Here is a 16,878-nt window from a genome sequence, read left to right as displayed (position 1 = left end):
CGATCGGGTGTGTGTGTGAGTGTATGCGATCGGGTGTGTGTGTGAGTGTATGCGATCGGGTGTGTGTGAGTGTATGCGATCGGGTGTGTGTGAGTGTATGCGATCGGGTGTGTGTGAGTGTATGCGATCAGGTGTGTGTGAGTGTATGCGATCGGGTGTGTGTGAGTGTATGCGATCGGGTGTGTGTGAGTGTATGCGATCGGGTGTGTGTGAGTGTATGCGATCGGGTGTGGGTGAGTGTATGCGATCGGGTGTGGGTGAGTGTATGCGATCGGGTGTGTGTGTGAGTGTATGCCATCGGGTGTGGGTGAGTGTCGGCAGAGGAGCACGGCGTGCTGGAGGAGGCTGGGAGCAGAGAGGCTGATCTTGGGGAAGGCTGGGAGGGGGAGGCTGATGCTGGGGGAGACTGGGAGGGGAAGGCTAATGCTGAAGGAGGCTGGGAGGAGAGAGGCTGAACCTGGGGAAGGCTGGGAAGGGGAGGCTGATGCTGAGGGAGGCTGGAAGGAGAGAGGCTGAGGCTGGGAGGAGAGAGGCTGATGCTGGGGAAGGCTGGAAGGAGAGAGGCTGAGGCTGGGAGGAGAGAGGCTGATGCTGGGGAAGGCTGATGCTGAGGGAGGCTGGGAGGGGAAAGCTGATGCTGTAGAAGGCTGGGAGGACGGAGGCTGGGAGGAGAGAGGCTGATCCTGGGGAAGGCTGGGAGAGGGAGGCTGATGCTGGGGGAGGCTGGAAGGAGAGAGGGTGATGCTGGGAGAGGCTGGAAGGAGAGAGGCTGATGCTGGGGGAGGCTGATGCTGGGGAAGGCTGGGAGGACGGAGGCTGGGAGGAGAGAGGCTGATCCTGGGGAAGGCTGGGAGAGGGAGGCTGATGCTGGAGGAGGCTGGAAGGAGAGAGGCTGATGCTGGGGGAGGCTAGAAGGAGAGAGGCTGATGCTGGGGGAGGCTAGAAGGAGAGAGGCTGATGCTGCGGGCAGAGAGGCTGATGCTGCGGGCAGAGAGGCTGATGCTGCGGGCAGAGAGGCTGATGCTGCGGGCAGAGAGGCTGATGCTGCGGGCAGAGAGGCTGATGCTGCGGGCAGAGAGGCTGATGCTGCGGGCAGCATGGGGAATGGAGCACGATGGGGGGTGCGCAGCATGGGGGATGGAGCACGATGGGGAGTGCGCAGCATGGGGGATGGAGCACGTTTGGGAGTGCGCAGCATGGCGGATGGACCACGTTTGGGAGTGCGCAGCATGGAGGATGGAGCACGTTTTGCAGTGCGCAGCATGGCGGATGGACCACGTTTGGGAGTGCGCAGCATGGCGGATGGAGCACGTTTGGGAGTGCGCAGCATGGCGGATGGAGCACGTTTGGGAGTGCGCAGCATGGCGGATGGAGCACGTTTGGGAGTGCGCAGCATGGCAGATGGACCACGTTTGGGAGTGCGCAGCATGGCGGATCGACCACGTTTGGGAGTGCGCAGCATGGCGGATCGACCACGTTTGGGAGTGCGCAGCATGGCGGATGGACCACGTTTGGGAGTGCGCAGCATGACGGATGGAGCACGTTTGGAAGTGCGCAGCATGGCGGATGGAGCACGTTTGGGAATGCGCAGCATGCCGGATGGTGCACGATGGGGAGTGCGCAGTATGGCGGATGGAGCACGTTTAGGAGTGCGCAGTATGGCGGATGGAGCACGTTTGGGAGTGCGCAGCATGGCGGATGGAGCACGTTTGGGAGTGCGCAGCATGGCAGAAGGAGCACGTTTGGGAGTGCGCAGCATGGCGGGTGGAGCACGTTTGGGAGTGCGCAGCATGGCGGTTGGAGCATGATGGGGGGTGCGCAGCATGGCGGATGGAGCACGTTTGGGAGTGCGCAGCATGGCGGATGGAGCACGTTTGGGAGTGTGCAGCATGGCGGATAGAGCACGATGGGGAGTGCGCAGCATGGCGGATGGAGCACGTTTGGGAGTGCGCAGCATGGGGGATGCAGCACGATGGGGAGTGCGCAGTATGGCGGATGGAGCACGTTTGGGAGTGCGCAGCATGGGGGATGCAGCACGATGGGGAGTGCGCAGTATGGCGGATGGAGCACGTTTGGGAGTGCGCAGCATGGCGGATGGACCACGTTTGGGAGTGCGCAGCATGGCGGATGCAGCACGTTTGGGAATGCGCAGCATGGGGGATGCAGCACGATGGGGAGTGCGCTGCATGGGGGATGGAGCACGATGGGGGGTGCGCAGCATGGGGGATGGAGCACGTTTGGGAGTGCGCAGCATGGCGGATAGAGCACGATGGGGAGTGCGCAGCATGGCGGATGGAGCACGTTTGGGAGTGCGCAGCATGGGGGATGCAGCACGATGGGGAGTGCGCAGTATGGCGGATGGAGCACGTTTGGGAGTGCGCAGCATGGCGGATGGACCACGTTTGGGAGTGCGCAGCATGGCGGATGGAGCACGTTTGGGAGTGCGCAGCATGGGGGATGCAGCACGATGGGGAGTGCGCAGCATGGGGGATGGAGCACGAAGGGGGGGTGCGCAGCATGGGGGATGGAGCACGATGGAAGGTGCACACCTCCCCCCAACACACACACACACACGCGCACTGCACAACACACACACACTGGGAACCACAAACAACGCCCTACACAGACACCCACACACAGACAACGCTGCACACACACACACACAACACCCAACACACAAACACCGCAGCACACACAAATATACGCACATACCGCACAACACACACATTGCTCAAAACATACCTCCCCCCAAAACACACCACACACACACATACCGCACAACACACACACAACGCAACACACATACAACACCGCTCTCACCCCCCGCCACACCCAGAACATGTACAGCGCCCTACACAAACACTTGGTAACTACACACAACAACATCTATATATATAACAAAAATCATACATGAGCTACACAATACGTAAATTCTAGAATACCCGATGCGTAGAATCGGGCCACCTTCTAGTACATAATATATATATATATATATATATATATATATATATATATATATATATATATATATATATATATATATATATATATATATATATATATATATATATATATATACACACACTATTTTTCGGACCAAATGTTGGGGGAAAGTGGGGGTGCGTCTTATGGTCTGAATGTGGCTGCGGGGAATGTGGGTCATCGGGGGCACGAGCAGGCTGTAGCAGCCTGCCGTGACCACGTGGACCCGCTCATTTAATATGCACACCCATCCCCCACCCATCATCCCTCAGCGCTGAAGCAGGCACTGACAGGTGGGCAGGATGATGGGCGGGGGTTTAACAGCCGGCCCGCATGATCACCCCTGCCAACTACAGCCTGGAGTGATCATGTGCGGCTGTATTCACTGCTTCCCGCGCATCATCATCAGCGCGGGGAGCAGTGAATCAGTGTACAGTACTCACCGTTCCCCTGCAGCACCGCGATCTCCTTCAGTCTGTGTCAGCGGCAGCGCCGCTGAGTGGAGCTGTCCCCGTTACTCTGCTGCATCACGATCATCTCCTGTGTCTGTGCCGGCGGCAGGCGGGAGGACGAGCGATGCTGCAGGGAGCGAGGTAAGGTGAGGTGAGTATGAACGTTGATTTTTTTTTATGTGCCACAGGATGCGGCCATACACCAGGATGGGGGTATATTATGAGCAGGATGGGGGTATATTATGAGCAGGATGGGGGCATATTATGAGCAGGATGGGGGTATATTATGAGCAGGATGGGGGTATATAGCAGGATGGGGGTATATTATGAGCAGGATGGGGGTATATAGCAGGATGGGGCCATATGCCATGATGGGTTATATAGCAGGATGCGGCCATATGCCAGTATATAGCAGGATGCGGCCATATGGCAGGATGACGGTATATAGCAGGATGAGGGACATATACTGTATATACAAGGCAGGAGGATCATTACCAGGATGCGGCACCTTAGTAGAGAATTTGGGGACATTACCCCCATAAGAGTGTCAGCAGCAGATCCTCGCCCCATAACAGTGTGTCATGACCACATTTTTTGCTTAAAATTTTATTTTCCTCCTCTAAAACCAGGGTGCGTCTTATAGTCCGAAAAATACGGTACATATACACATGTATAATGTGTACGTGTGCATATACATACATGAACATATACAGTATACACGCATATGTGTAATGTATATTTGTTTATATATATATATATATATATATATATATATATATATATATATATATATATATATATATATATATATATATATATATATATAAAATGTATTTATATATTTCTTCTACATTTATGGAGCATTAATGTTATTTTTATATGGATTTTTTTCATGCATTTACTTTGTTTCCAAGATTCATTTTAAGTCCTTTAGTCAATGTGTTATGCGGGAAGCGCCACACTGGTTTTCTATACCATCTGTATGCTAATGACACGGAGCGCTCCGCCATCGCTCAGCTGTGTCTCACACTGACAGCGCTCGGAGGAAATGTATACCGCACTTTACCCTCCCTCTAACTTGCTGAAAAGTCAGCCGTGGGAATAAATTATGTTTAATTACAGCAGAGTGCTCAGCCAGCATTATACTGCATGTCCACTATCACGTCACAAATGCATGTATAGATTCTATACATATATATGTACAGTACTGTGTAAAAAAACAAATGCTGCAAAGTAAGAATGTTTCAAAAATAGAAGTTTTGCAGTTTGTTAATTGATTAAAGTATAACACTGAGTAAATTAACAAAAGAGAAAAATCAAATCAATACTGAACAGTACATCATGAAATCCCTATTTGCCTTCACACTTTGGCTAGGAGATAGTTTGCTGATGCAGTATAACTACCTTTGGTCTTGTTGTTGCTCTCAGTCTTGCCGTGCTGTATGACCTGTGCCATGAAACAGTCTTCCACAACCTCACCTGTAGCAGAGTTTAGCTGTTCCTCACCCAGTGTTAAAGTGAACCTGTCAAGTAAAAAATGCTATTACCCTGCAGATATGGGGTTACTCTGTAGGTTAATATCGTTCTAAAGCATATGCACTGAAAGCCCGGCTAACGTGAGAAAATAATGTAGAGGTGTGGCATCAAAGTTTAGGCCCCACCCCTATAACTGAAATCCAGAGGCTGCTGGGAGGAATAGAGTTCATTCTCTGCCAAGAGCCATGCTTTCAGTACTTTATTAACCTGCAGCGTAACCCGATATTTGTACGTTAATAGCATTTTTTAACATGACAGCTTCCCTTCAAGCATCCTACACAACTGTTTCTGTTTCAGTTAATGACTATTTTTCAATCTAGATATGAAAATGGTGCTCATTATCAGCTATTTGGTATAATTGGATACTCATCCACCTGATTATAATCCTATAAATCCCTGACTTTGTACAAGTCTTCATAGAAGAATTAATGATGGTTTTAAAGGGAAGCTATCACCAGGCTTTTGCTCCCGCATCTGAGAGCAGCACAATGTAGAGACAGAGACCCTGATTCCAACGATGTGTCACTTACTGAGCTGTTTGCCATCATTTTCTTAAAATCAATGTTTTCTCTGCTGCAGATCTAGCACTTTATACAAAGCTCATGAATATGCTGGACTACCTGCAGCACGCCAAGTAGTCCTGTAATGATAAAATCACTGATTAATCAGCAGTAGATTATTAAAACTATACTAAGCAGCCCATTAAGTGACACATCGCTGGAATCAGGTTCTCTGCCCCTACATTATGCTGTTCTCAGATTAGGTGGCAAAAACCTAGTGACCATTTCCCTTGAAGGGCAAAGGTTGGTCACAGCAAATAGATTTGATTTAATTTCTCCTTTGTTCATTCACTTTTCATTTTGGTAATTGATGGTAAAAAGTAAACTAGCACCTCTATTTTTAACAGCATTCTTGCTTTGCAGCATTTTGTTTCCACAGGTGGGTGTGGGTGCGTGTGTACTTATATATACACATTATATACACACACACGTGTGTCTAATAAATATAATAGAATATATATATATATATATATATATATATATATATATATATATATATATACACACACATACATACATATAAATACGCACACATACATATACATTATATATATATGTGTGTGTGTGTGTGTATGTATATATATACACATATATATGCATATGCACGCACATATATACATATATACACACACACACACACACACACACACATACACACATATGCACGCACATAAATATATGCACATGCATATACACACACAATATACACATACAAACACATAGTGTATGTTTATATAAAATGCATGTATGTATATTTATATTATTTCTCGTTGCTTATACGCTTGAGCATCACTTGCATCAGTATCTATGTGACCCCCCCTCAATATATTTCCCACATTTCAAGCCAACACTAGGGCCAATTTAATAAACCTTCTTCAATGTAATAATATGATATTTATATAGATTTTTCCCCTCTTGTGATCAGATATTGCTATTAAAAAGATAATGATGGTTTTAGCGACTACCAAATAAAAGTAAGTGCACTTTAATGTGGATGTTAGCAAACTATTTCCCCCTCTGACTTTGAATAATATAGCTACGGAGGAATATATTATTTTCTAGATTTTTAGGGGTTTTTTTAGTATTTTTTTTCTTGTGATTTATGGCTGAATCGCACGTTCAGACCAGTACTGCCATCTAGTGGTAAAATAAGCCTGAGGACTCAGGTTTATACATAGAAGTGTATATACCTGATGTTAGCGGCCACCAAACTCCAACAGACATAAAGCGCACGCAGTATACAGAGCGGCATCTGTCCCGCTAAAGGTGCATTTACTTCTGCCGTAAAGCAGCCGCCTACATCCTGGCCGATCGGCGATCCTTTAATAGTTTCCCCATAGAGGGATATGGAGATGCAAGAATGTGTAAGAATCCTCTATAGAAGGGGGAGCAGCCGCCATCGATCCCACTCTCTTTATGCTTTCGGGTTACGTAGGATTTACTCAATCATTTACATTTAAATCCCCTTTTCCTCCTCCCTTTTCAGCATGTAATCTGGGGAAGAGAAAACGCCTAGTGGAAGCATAATGAGGCATGAGAAGATTAGTTCCCCACCGCAGGCTCAGATAATAATACAAGAAAGTGTTTCAGGAGACGAGACACCGCGCCGACCTCCAGGTCCAACACTTCGGCCATTTTTATGCCAGGAAACCCAAACCCGAAAAGGGAGGAGGGGGGCATGTAAATAATCAGCAAGAAAATGAAGGCAGCAAATGTCATCTGGCAGCTTATTGATGCCAAATGTTACACAGAAAGGGCAAAATCTTGTTTTATAAATGCCGGCTGATTACTAAGCCATTCGGCCATAATGTGTGGGATTTCGGTTTACACATCGCCCCCAATGTGCATGTATATAACCTAAGACTTGGGAGAAGAGATGGCTGTGCCTATCACCATCTAAAAAAATGAGGAAAAAAATATCTAAATTTATCAGTAGAGTTGTATTAAATATAAAAAAAGGGAGGATTTCTAGGGGAGCAAAGGGCCGGCCGGAGCAGAGGGCCGGCGGGAGCAAAGGGCCGGCGGGAGCAAAGGGCCGGCGGGAGCAAAGGGCCGGCGGGAGCAAAGGGCCGGCGGGAGCAAAGGGCCGGCGGGAGCAAGGGCTCTGCCTCCCTGCCGATAAGCTGCCTGAAGGGGCTGGAACACACATCCAAGAACTAGGGGCCACTTTTTATTGTGTTGCTAAAGGGGTTTGTGCATAATTTTGTTTTGGGAGCACACCCCGCTTCTCTGCCTCCCAAATACCCAACTGTGCACCTCAGGTCTAACAGTTTGAGCCAGCGGCATGAATAAGCCGAACCGTGGGCTCTCCCATGCTGCATGCAAAGGCAATTCTGCTTCAGCAGCATCAGAGGACAGCAGGGGAACTGAAGCCAACCAGGTCCAGTCAATGCATGCAAAAAGCAAATGGCCGCCTCTGATAACACTGTAGGAGTGGCTGGTAACCTAAGAAACCGGTAGTAAACCAACATTAAAAGTCCCTTCATTCTTGAGGATTTTTGATAAGTTTTTTTTTCTTTGCAATTTTGTCCTTTTAAAGGGAACCTGTCACCACATTTGGTGACTATAGGATGTGGCCACCACCAGTGGGCTCTTATATACAGTGTTTTAACATGCTGTATATAAGAGCCCAGGCCGCTGTGTAGAACATAAAAAATCTCTTTTATAATACTCACCTAAGGGGACGGTCCAGTTCGATGGGTGTCGCTGGTCTCCGGCCCCTCCTCTCTCCAGTTTGGCGCTGTTCTCCTTCAACCCAGCCCAGTGTGGATGACGTGTCCTACGTCACCCACACTGTGGTCCTGCGCAGGTGCACTTTGATCTGCCCCTGTACTGTAATGCGCAGGCGCGAGGATAGGTAAAAGATCAAGATAGATCAAAGTGTGCCTGTGCAGGACTACAATGCCGGCTTGTGTTGATGACGTAGGACGCGTCATCCATACTGGGCTGGGTCAAAGGAGGACCGTGATCACCGCAGAGAGGAGGCGCTGGACCGGAGAGCAGAGACACCCATCGGACAGGACCGCACTCTATGGGAGTTTTATAAAAGTATTTTTTTTGTGTTATACAGAACGGCCTGGGCTCTTATATACAGTATTCTGGAGTGCTCTATATAAGGGATCACTGGTGGTGGCCGCAGGTTATAGAGGCCAAATCTGGTGACAGGTTCACTTTAAAGAGAACCTTCCAAAACGCAATTTACTATGGCTGTCAACCATATTAGATTGATTTACTACAGGGAGAAAAAAAAAAAGTTTTCTCCCTGCAGCCGCTTGCTTCCAGCCATAGGGGCGGGCTAATTTTTCCAGTGCATTGGTTTTCCACGTTGATTCAAATGTACTGTTTAAGGCCCTGTGCGCACTTACCGTTTTTTTGCCGCGGATTTCCTGCGGTTTTGCTGCAGAAAATGTTCATAACATCTCTGCAGTGATTCACCAGCAAAACCTATGGGAAAAAAAATCCTGTGCGCACTAGGCGGAATTTGACATGCATGTTTTGCTGCGGGATTCCCGCAGCAAAAACAATTGCATGTCACTTCTTTTCCGCACGTCGCTGCGGTATTTCACTTCATTGACTGCAATGTAATCGTGAAATCCCGCAGGGAATAACGCAGGCAGCAAATTCTGTGCGGTTCACTGCGTTTTCCTGCGTTATTCCCTGCGGTATTTCGCGGTTTACCTGCGGTAATGTACATCACTTGCCTGCGGTTTGCAGGGAAGTGATGTCATTGTGACAGGAAGAGGAAGCGGAGCAGAGAGTAAACACTCACACAGATCACACACACACACACACACACACACACACACAGACATCGAACACAGACCGGCATATAGAATACACATAGAAAGCAAACGGAAATATAGAAAACAAAACACGTGGGCTCCGCTGTATATTTACCGTCCAGCCGAGGTAAGCACACAGCGGCGGCCCGGTATTCTCAGGCTGGGGAGGGCGAGGGGCAGGGTTAATGTCCCCCGCCTGCCTCCACCCTCCCGCAGCCGAGAATATCAGCCACAGCTGCCCCGAGACTGTCGCATCCATTATGCGGCAGTACCGGAGTGTCCCCAGCTCTTCCTGCTGCCGTGATGCAGTGGCAGTCAGGGTAATACAAGGAGTTAATGGTGGCGGATCGCCGCCACTAAGTTCAGGCTTGATCATGGCAGCGTCTATGTGACAGCTGACATAATCAACCCGTAAGTAAAGTGAAAAAACACACACACCGAAAAATCCTTTATTTTAACTAAAACACAAATAAGCCTCGTGCACCCTTTTATTAACCCCTTCCGAAACAAAGCTCCGACGTGATACACGTCCTGCGATGCTTGCATCCAGTCGCGACTGACACACAGCGCTGAATGCAGCCTCGCAGCGAGACAGCAGAGGTAACCACAGGGCATTTTTCACGGCCGGTACTGTGAACTCACTAACGACCGTGAGAAATGCAGCGATCTGTCCTCTATCTATTCTTCTGTCTATTTATCTATCTACTATATCTCAGAAGGAAATGATTTTTTTTTATCAATGTGCTTTATTGCATTGAATGCAATAAAGCACATGTACCAACCCGCACGCGGCAATACCTCGGTAAAACCGCATGCGGTTTTCGGGTACGGTTTGCCGCGGTTTTTTTTTACGGTGGGTGCGGTAGACTTTCAATGCCTGCGGAATTTTCTTGAGAAAATTCCATTTTCCAGTGCGCACAGGGCCTAAATGTATATATGTATATACATATATATATATATATCTGGAGATCCATAGGTATAAAATTGGATTCTGTATTCATATTCCAGCCTGTGACGGCTCCACTAGTGTCTTTTAGCAATCAGATTATATACTGCTAATTAAAAAGGATAGTTAAAATTCCCGAAGATGTTCACTATCTGCCCCATTGCTTACAAAGTTAGATGAAGGCGTATATTACATTATATGAGCAGTAATCATGTTTGAAATGTTCTCCATGTAAGAAATGCAAACATAGGAGCCGTGCCGTATATTCCTGCACTTCCCAACTGTTCCATTGTTCGGAGCGGGGCCCGGACACATTGACCGTGTATTTAGGTCATCTGAAGAGGGGACAGATAAGCAGTGTGGGGAAATGAAGTGTGGCTGGTTCACAAGAGTCGGCCTATTCCCACTGACTTGCCTTCTAATCCCTAGTGGGCCCCCCGCCGAGCCCCGTTCAGCCTCAGCCCATTCACTAATAGGACACCACTAACAAACCAATTAATGCTGGTTAGGATGCAGACACCTGGCCAAAAGTGACGATCCCGGCACCAGCCGCTCACTGAAAGGATGACATGAGGTTTTACAATACTTTGTAAGGATAGAACATAAAGAAATGGGCAAATCTCAATTTTCCCCTAAAAAATAATGGCCGAGATCTATACTTCTGTCACGTTGTTACAGACAGTCAGACTAGACTTTGGACAAACAGTCAATATGAGATCAATAGGGATTGATCTAGAAAATCCTCCGCAAATGACAAGAGGCAGTGGCGCCCTCTACAGTCTGCGTGACAGTTACAGCCACAGACATATTGGTTTTCACCCTTAGTAAACGATAAAAAAATAAAGCTTTACTTGTAAGGATATGGATACATTCACATACATATATTTAAAAATAATAAAAAAGTGGAGGCTGACAATACTTTTTGCAGTTGAAGTTCATTAAAAAAAAAAATGTTGCACCTTTGGGCTTTTGTAGGTTTTTCATTTTCCTGCACATATCTGGCTGCATAATAATAATCTTTATTTTTATATAGCGCTAACATATTCCGCAGCGCATATATATATATATATATATATATATATATATATATATATATATATATATATATATATATATATATATATATATATATATATATATATATATATATATATATATATATATATATATATATATATATATATATATATATATATATATATATATATGTTACCGGCAATGTGTAAAACCAGGCATTCTATAGAAAACCTACTAGGCAATGTATACAATGCTGGAAATGGGTCGTCAAAGTATTAAATACATCAGATGTTCATACATTTCCTAGTCATTCTATGGAATACCTAAAATGACAAAAAGGCGGAGTCTAGAATACTACAGGGGTGGTCCGTCCAAAAGTAGGTGTCAGGGATGACACTTCTGATTCCTTTTTTTTTTTTTTTTCTTCCCAGCAAAGATATCTCGTTGTTCATTTTGCATTTCTTCTTTCATGTTTTTGACTGTTTGTTACTAAAAAGACTAATAGTCAGGAATGACACTTTTGTTTCTTTGTGTTTTCCCAGTAAAGATATCCTGTTATTTATTTAGGATTTCTTGTTTCATTAGTTTCTTGACTGTTTGTTACTTCTTTTATTAGTTTTTTTTGACTGTTTGTTACTGAAGACTTTTCCAATCTAAGCATTACAATCAAACCTTACCTGAGCAGTTCTTGTCATTCTTTATAATACCTAGACATTTTATGTAATGCCTAGGAAAAGTATAGAACAATGCAGATATTTCATACCTTGCCTGAAAACTACAGGGATTTTATACATTGCCTAGGTATTCTAAAGAATGCCGGGTTTTCATACATTGCCTGTAACATATACATCATCATCACTGTCCCCATTGGGGCTCACAATCTAAACTTCTTATCTGTATGTCTTTGGAGTGTGGGAGGAAACTAACACAAACACTGCGGAGAGCAAACTCCTTGCACAGGAGTTAACTGAGGATCCATCAGTGAGTCCGTTCTTACAGGGAGTTTAACTTTTATATATCTATTGCTGAACTACTCTGTGCTGATTTATGACCACAGACACCATGAAAGTTGAGCTGAAACTTTATGTTCCGGCCCCTGCGTGAGCAGTTTTACGCTGACCAGTGGGGTGGGGGTGCTTGGGTGTCGGACCAACACCGATCTCATGGTGATGACCTATCCTATGGATAAGTGATCCATACCCCAGTCCTGGCCTTTAAAGGGGATGCTCAGAGAGGGAATCAAAAGGACAGAAGAGGGCACCATAAGAAGTAACAGCAATATAGTAGAAGGAGGAACATTTATTATTTATCAATTTTTTTTTTTTTTTTTTTAAAGATTCCAATTGTAAAATGTATATATAATTTAGTGTGAACTAAAGGAATATATTAACATTCATTTAAAGGGACAACCAATTTATCAAGTATAGTTTTTCCGTTGCATCTTTGCGTTACAATAATACTCATAGCTTTTACCTTATCCTTCCATACAACAAGAATCAATATGTCTTAAAGGAGTTCTCCAGTTTCGGTTTGCCCCTGTCCCCCGGCTGCAGCTTGTTACTCCCCTCCCCGAGCCTCTGCTGCTTTTCATGGCAACTATAATTGTTTGCAGCGCTGATAATTGAGCTCAGCGGCTTGTGCCCTCATCCTGGGACTAGCCGCTGAGCTCACCGATTGGCTGCAGAGTTGTCGACGAAACATCAGCGCTGCAGACAATAAAACACCAAAAACCGCGGCAGAGACTGTGCTGAACCCGGGGATGGTGACTAAAGCACAATTTGTCTTTTAAAACAAACTGCAACCACATGACAGCAGTTTTACGGAACTAAAAAACCCCTTTGAAAAGGGACTGTCATCAGGTTTTTGCTCCTCCATCTGAGAGCAGCATAATGTAGAGACAGAGACCCTGATTCCAGCGATTTGTCACTTACTGAGCTGTTTGCTGTCATTTTGATAAAATATTTTCTCTGCTGCAGATCTAGCAGTTATACAGAGCTCATGAATAAGCTGGACTACCTGCAGCACGCCAAGTAGTCCTGTAATGATAATTACTGCTGATCAATCAGTGATTTTATCAAAACTACACTAAGCAGCCCAGTACGTGACACATCGCTGGAATCAGGATCTCTGCCCCTACGCTATGCTGCGCTCAGATTAGGTGGCAAAAATCTGGTTATCGATTCCCTTTAAATGCTTCGTGAATACATTATATTGGTTGCCATGTTCTGTAGTTGCACACTGCACTGACATTTATTGAATATTTTGTTTTACTTTTTAATCAACATGAGGATGGTGCTGTATGAAGATTGTGCAGGCAGCATTACCATGAAGCAAGCAAGTGAGCATGCAGGCGAGTGCAAGCGTCAGGGTCTTACCCAGGGGGGGCTCCGGGGTGATCCCCATACTCTGTAGTAAGGCTTCAGCTTCTCTCCTCTTCTTCTCCAAATCAGACTCTTCCTGCGGAGGAGGAGCATCCTTCTTCTGATCAGACTGTCAAAAAAAAGGGAGGTTTATTCAATTTATCAGGCTTATACATAAAGTTTTTTGCCTCCTTAGTAGACTGGATGACAGAGACCAATTTCACAAATCGGAGAAAAACACACAGACCTTGCCGCCATCGCAACGTCCAGGTCTCCAGACCTGATCTACCCGCCTTATAGGCATATACGAGGCGGATCGATCGGGTCAGAAGACCAAGATTTCGGGACGGGCATTATCTGCGTTTCTCAGACATGAGAAACCGGTCTTAAAGTGGTAAGCTCAAGAGCTGATCTCTTCTGTACAGTCACTAGAAAAAAAAGAGAACTTCTATATGAACCTTTAAAGTGGTGTACATTTTTTTTTTTTGCTCAACAGTCTGTATTTGGCACTAAATATATTTATTTACATTCATTTATTAAATATTACACCATTATTCTTTTACAGGCCCTTTATAAAACATTGATGTGGTCATAAATTAGTTGAGAGGAACTCAGAAAAAAAAACCAAAACAGGTAAAAGTTAACACTATAAAACCATAACAACGAGCTCGCTGAAGGATTCTCAGTCAACTAAATCGGCCTCTGGCAGTGCAACACAGGCTACAGAAGGCTAATGGTTTCATATTTTTATTGAAACCCAATTAAAAATATTTATTTTTTGTTAATGCTTTAATTTTGGGCTAAATATTTTTTTTTTTATTAATTTTATTTTTAATTTTTTTTTTTTTTAATTTATTAAATTTTTTTTCATTTTTGTTATTCAGCCCAAAGTTAAAAGCACTAAAAAAAAATGTGTGATATATATATACATATACATACAGAGATAGAGTTAATATATATATATATATATATATATATATATATATTTTTTTTTTTTTTTTTTTTTTTTTTTAATTTAGCCCAAAATAACATTAAACAATTTTTTTTAACAAAAAGTCTGCAAGTGTTTAACCCCTGTATTAAAGAAAAAAATGATGTTTTCTTAATATGACAATTGGAAATGAGTTAATGAGTTAAGCATATCTATTATATTGTCAAAAATTTTGGAGGTCGCCTCAAAATATCCAAATGTAGTAACTTATTGATTGTTGCTCACGATTGAAGTATTTTATTTGTTTTTCTTCGTTTTAATGAGTTGTTTATGTTTCCAGTGAATATGGCGACAAATCACCATTGTCTGAACAGTTCGAAAAGCTGAGTGATGGCGCCCCCTGCTGGAGGCATCAATGATTGCAATGAAATGGTAGCAAAAATGGAATTCGTAACTTTGGTGTAAATATATATTATAAATAAGATAATAATAATAATAATAATATTCTAAAATGTTATTCTAATGAGAAAGCAAAAAATTATTCAAGCAATATCAGGAGAGAAATACATAATTTCATCCAGTTACCTCCTTCTTTTTCTTTTCTTCTTCTTTCCGTTTTTTCTCTTCTCTTATCTGAGCCAAACGCTGCTTCTTTCGCTCCAACTCCGCCTTCAGTTCACTTTTGTCTGACATGGTGAGGAACCTGAATAAACGAGAAGATCATAATATGTTGTAAATGTGATATAGGACAATTCAAACTGTGTCCGCGTCCCCACTATGGAGAAAGGAGAAAAAGTGCTGGTAGCTGAATTAGTCACACATATGGCAAGAGAGGATCCTTGTAAGTTCAGCCAGTATCGCTCTACCGCAGGTGAAACAAAAACGTCATCAATTAAACATCATCATTAAACACGTCATCAATTTTCTAACTAAAGGTGCTATTAACATGAAATTCTCACCATATGTCAGTAACAACCCATCTAATCCACACAGGTAAAGAAATCTAACCATAGATGTCAAAAAATTAAGTGAGGTATAATACAGGGAAAAAATATATTTAACACATGAAGTAAAAGAGGTGCAAAAACCAAAAGCAAAGTCATGACATCAGCTGAAATTTATCAATAATTTGAAAGCAATCCTGCTACTTACTGAAAAATAATATCAGCTGGTTCAACTGATGGCCTATAAAAAGGTGTCTGATTACCAAGGTGCCACACAAGAAACATCTCATGATGGGTAAAACTAGTGAGCTGTCTAAAGACCTTAGACACCTTACTGTAAATACATACAATGGTTACAAAAGAATTTCTAAACTACTAAAGGTTCCAGTGAGCGCTGCTGGGATCATAATCCGGACGAGGAAAGAACATAATTTCATCATACACTGGCAGGTTTCAGACAGAAGAGTAAAAATAATTATCAGAAGAGTTGTCCAAAAGCAAAGGACCACTATGGAGAGCTGCAAAAATACCTGGAATCAGCAAGAATAAATTGTTTAAAAGAAAATAATAAGTAATGCCCTCACCCTCTATGGCCCGTATGCACGCTCATCATGCAAGGCTCCATTGCTGAACAGAAGGCATGTTCATGTGCATTTAGAGTTTTCTCAACAAGATATAGACAAGCCTGTGAAATATTGGAAGAATATAGCGTGGCCAGATGAGACCAAAATTGAACTCTTTGGATGCCATAATACACACCATGTTTGGAGGTCTAAAGGCAAATCACCCCAAAAACACCAAACGAACAGTGAAGTGTGGAGGTGGGAACATCATAGTGTGGGGCTGTTTTTCAGCATACGGCACTGGCAAACTTCATATTATTGAAGGAAGGATGAAGGGACATATGTGCAGAGACATGCTTGATGATAAAAAAAAAAAAAAAAAAAAAAATCAGCCGCCATCTACCAGGATGATGAAGATGAAACAAAAGTGGACATTTCAAAAAGACAATGATCCCAAACGTACAACCAAGAAAATTATCAACTGGTGTCAGAGAAAGGTAATAAAGCTGCTAGAATGGCCGATCACCGGAGCTGAACCAAATAGAAAATTTATGGAAAGAACTAATGCTCAGAGTTCATCGAAAGAGCGATTTGAAGAGTGATTTTATGGAAGAATGGACCAAAATCACACCTGAGCAATGCAGGCAACTAGTATCCCCATACAGGAGGCGTCTTGAAGCTTCTTCACCAACAAAGGCTTTTGGATACAGTATTATTTAAGTTTTGTTAAGTGTGTTCAATACTTTTCCCTGTCATTTCTCATTATAACACATAATTATATTTATGGACATCTATGGTTTGATTT

At 43.9% G+C, this 16,878-nt stretch overlaps 1 protein-coding gene across 1 annotated transcript in view; it reads right to left on the bottom strand.

Annotated features, from left to right (window-relative positions):
* DYNC1I2 (dynein cytoplasmic 1 intermediate chain 2) overlaps positions 1–16,878 on the bottom strand; it is a 174,205-nt gene that overhangs the window by 136,061 nt on the left and 21,266 nt on the right. Inside the window, 2 exon segments of the mRNA XM_075317327.1 lie at positions 13,651–13,765; positions 15,152–15,269. Of these exon segments, the coding sequence (XP_075173442.1) occupies positions 13,651–13,765; positions 15,152–15,259 (223 nt within the window). The 5' untranslated portion in view covers positions 15,260–15,269.

Source organism: Anomaloglossus baeobatrachus, chromosome 7 (assembly GCF_048569485.1).
Source record: "Anomaloglossus baeobatrachus isolate aAnoBae1 chromosome 7, aAnoBae1.hap1, whole genome shotgun sequence".
NCBI lineage: Eukaryota > Metazoa > Chordata > Amphibia > Anura > Aromobatidae > Anomaloglossus > Anomaloglossus baeobatrachus.
The sequence above is the reverse complement of the archived record's forward strand: the minus strand, read 5'-3'. Positions and strand labels throughout refer to the sequence as shown.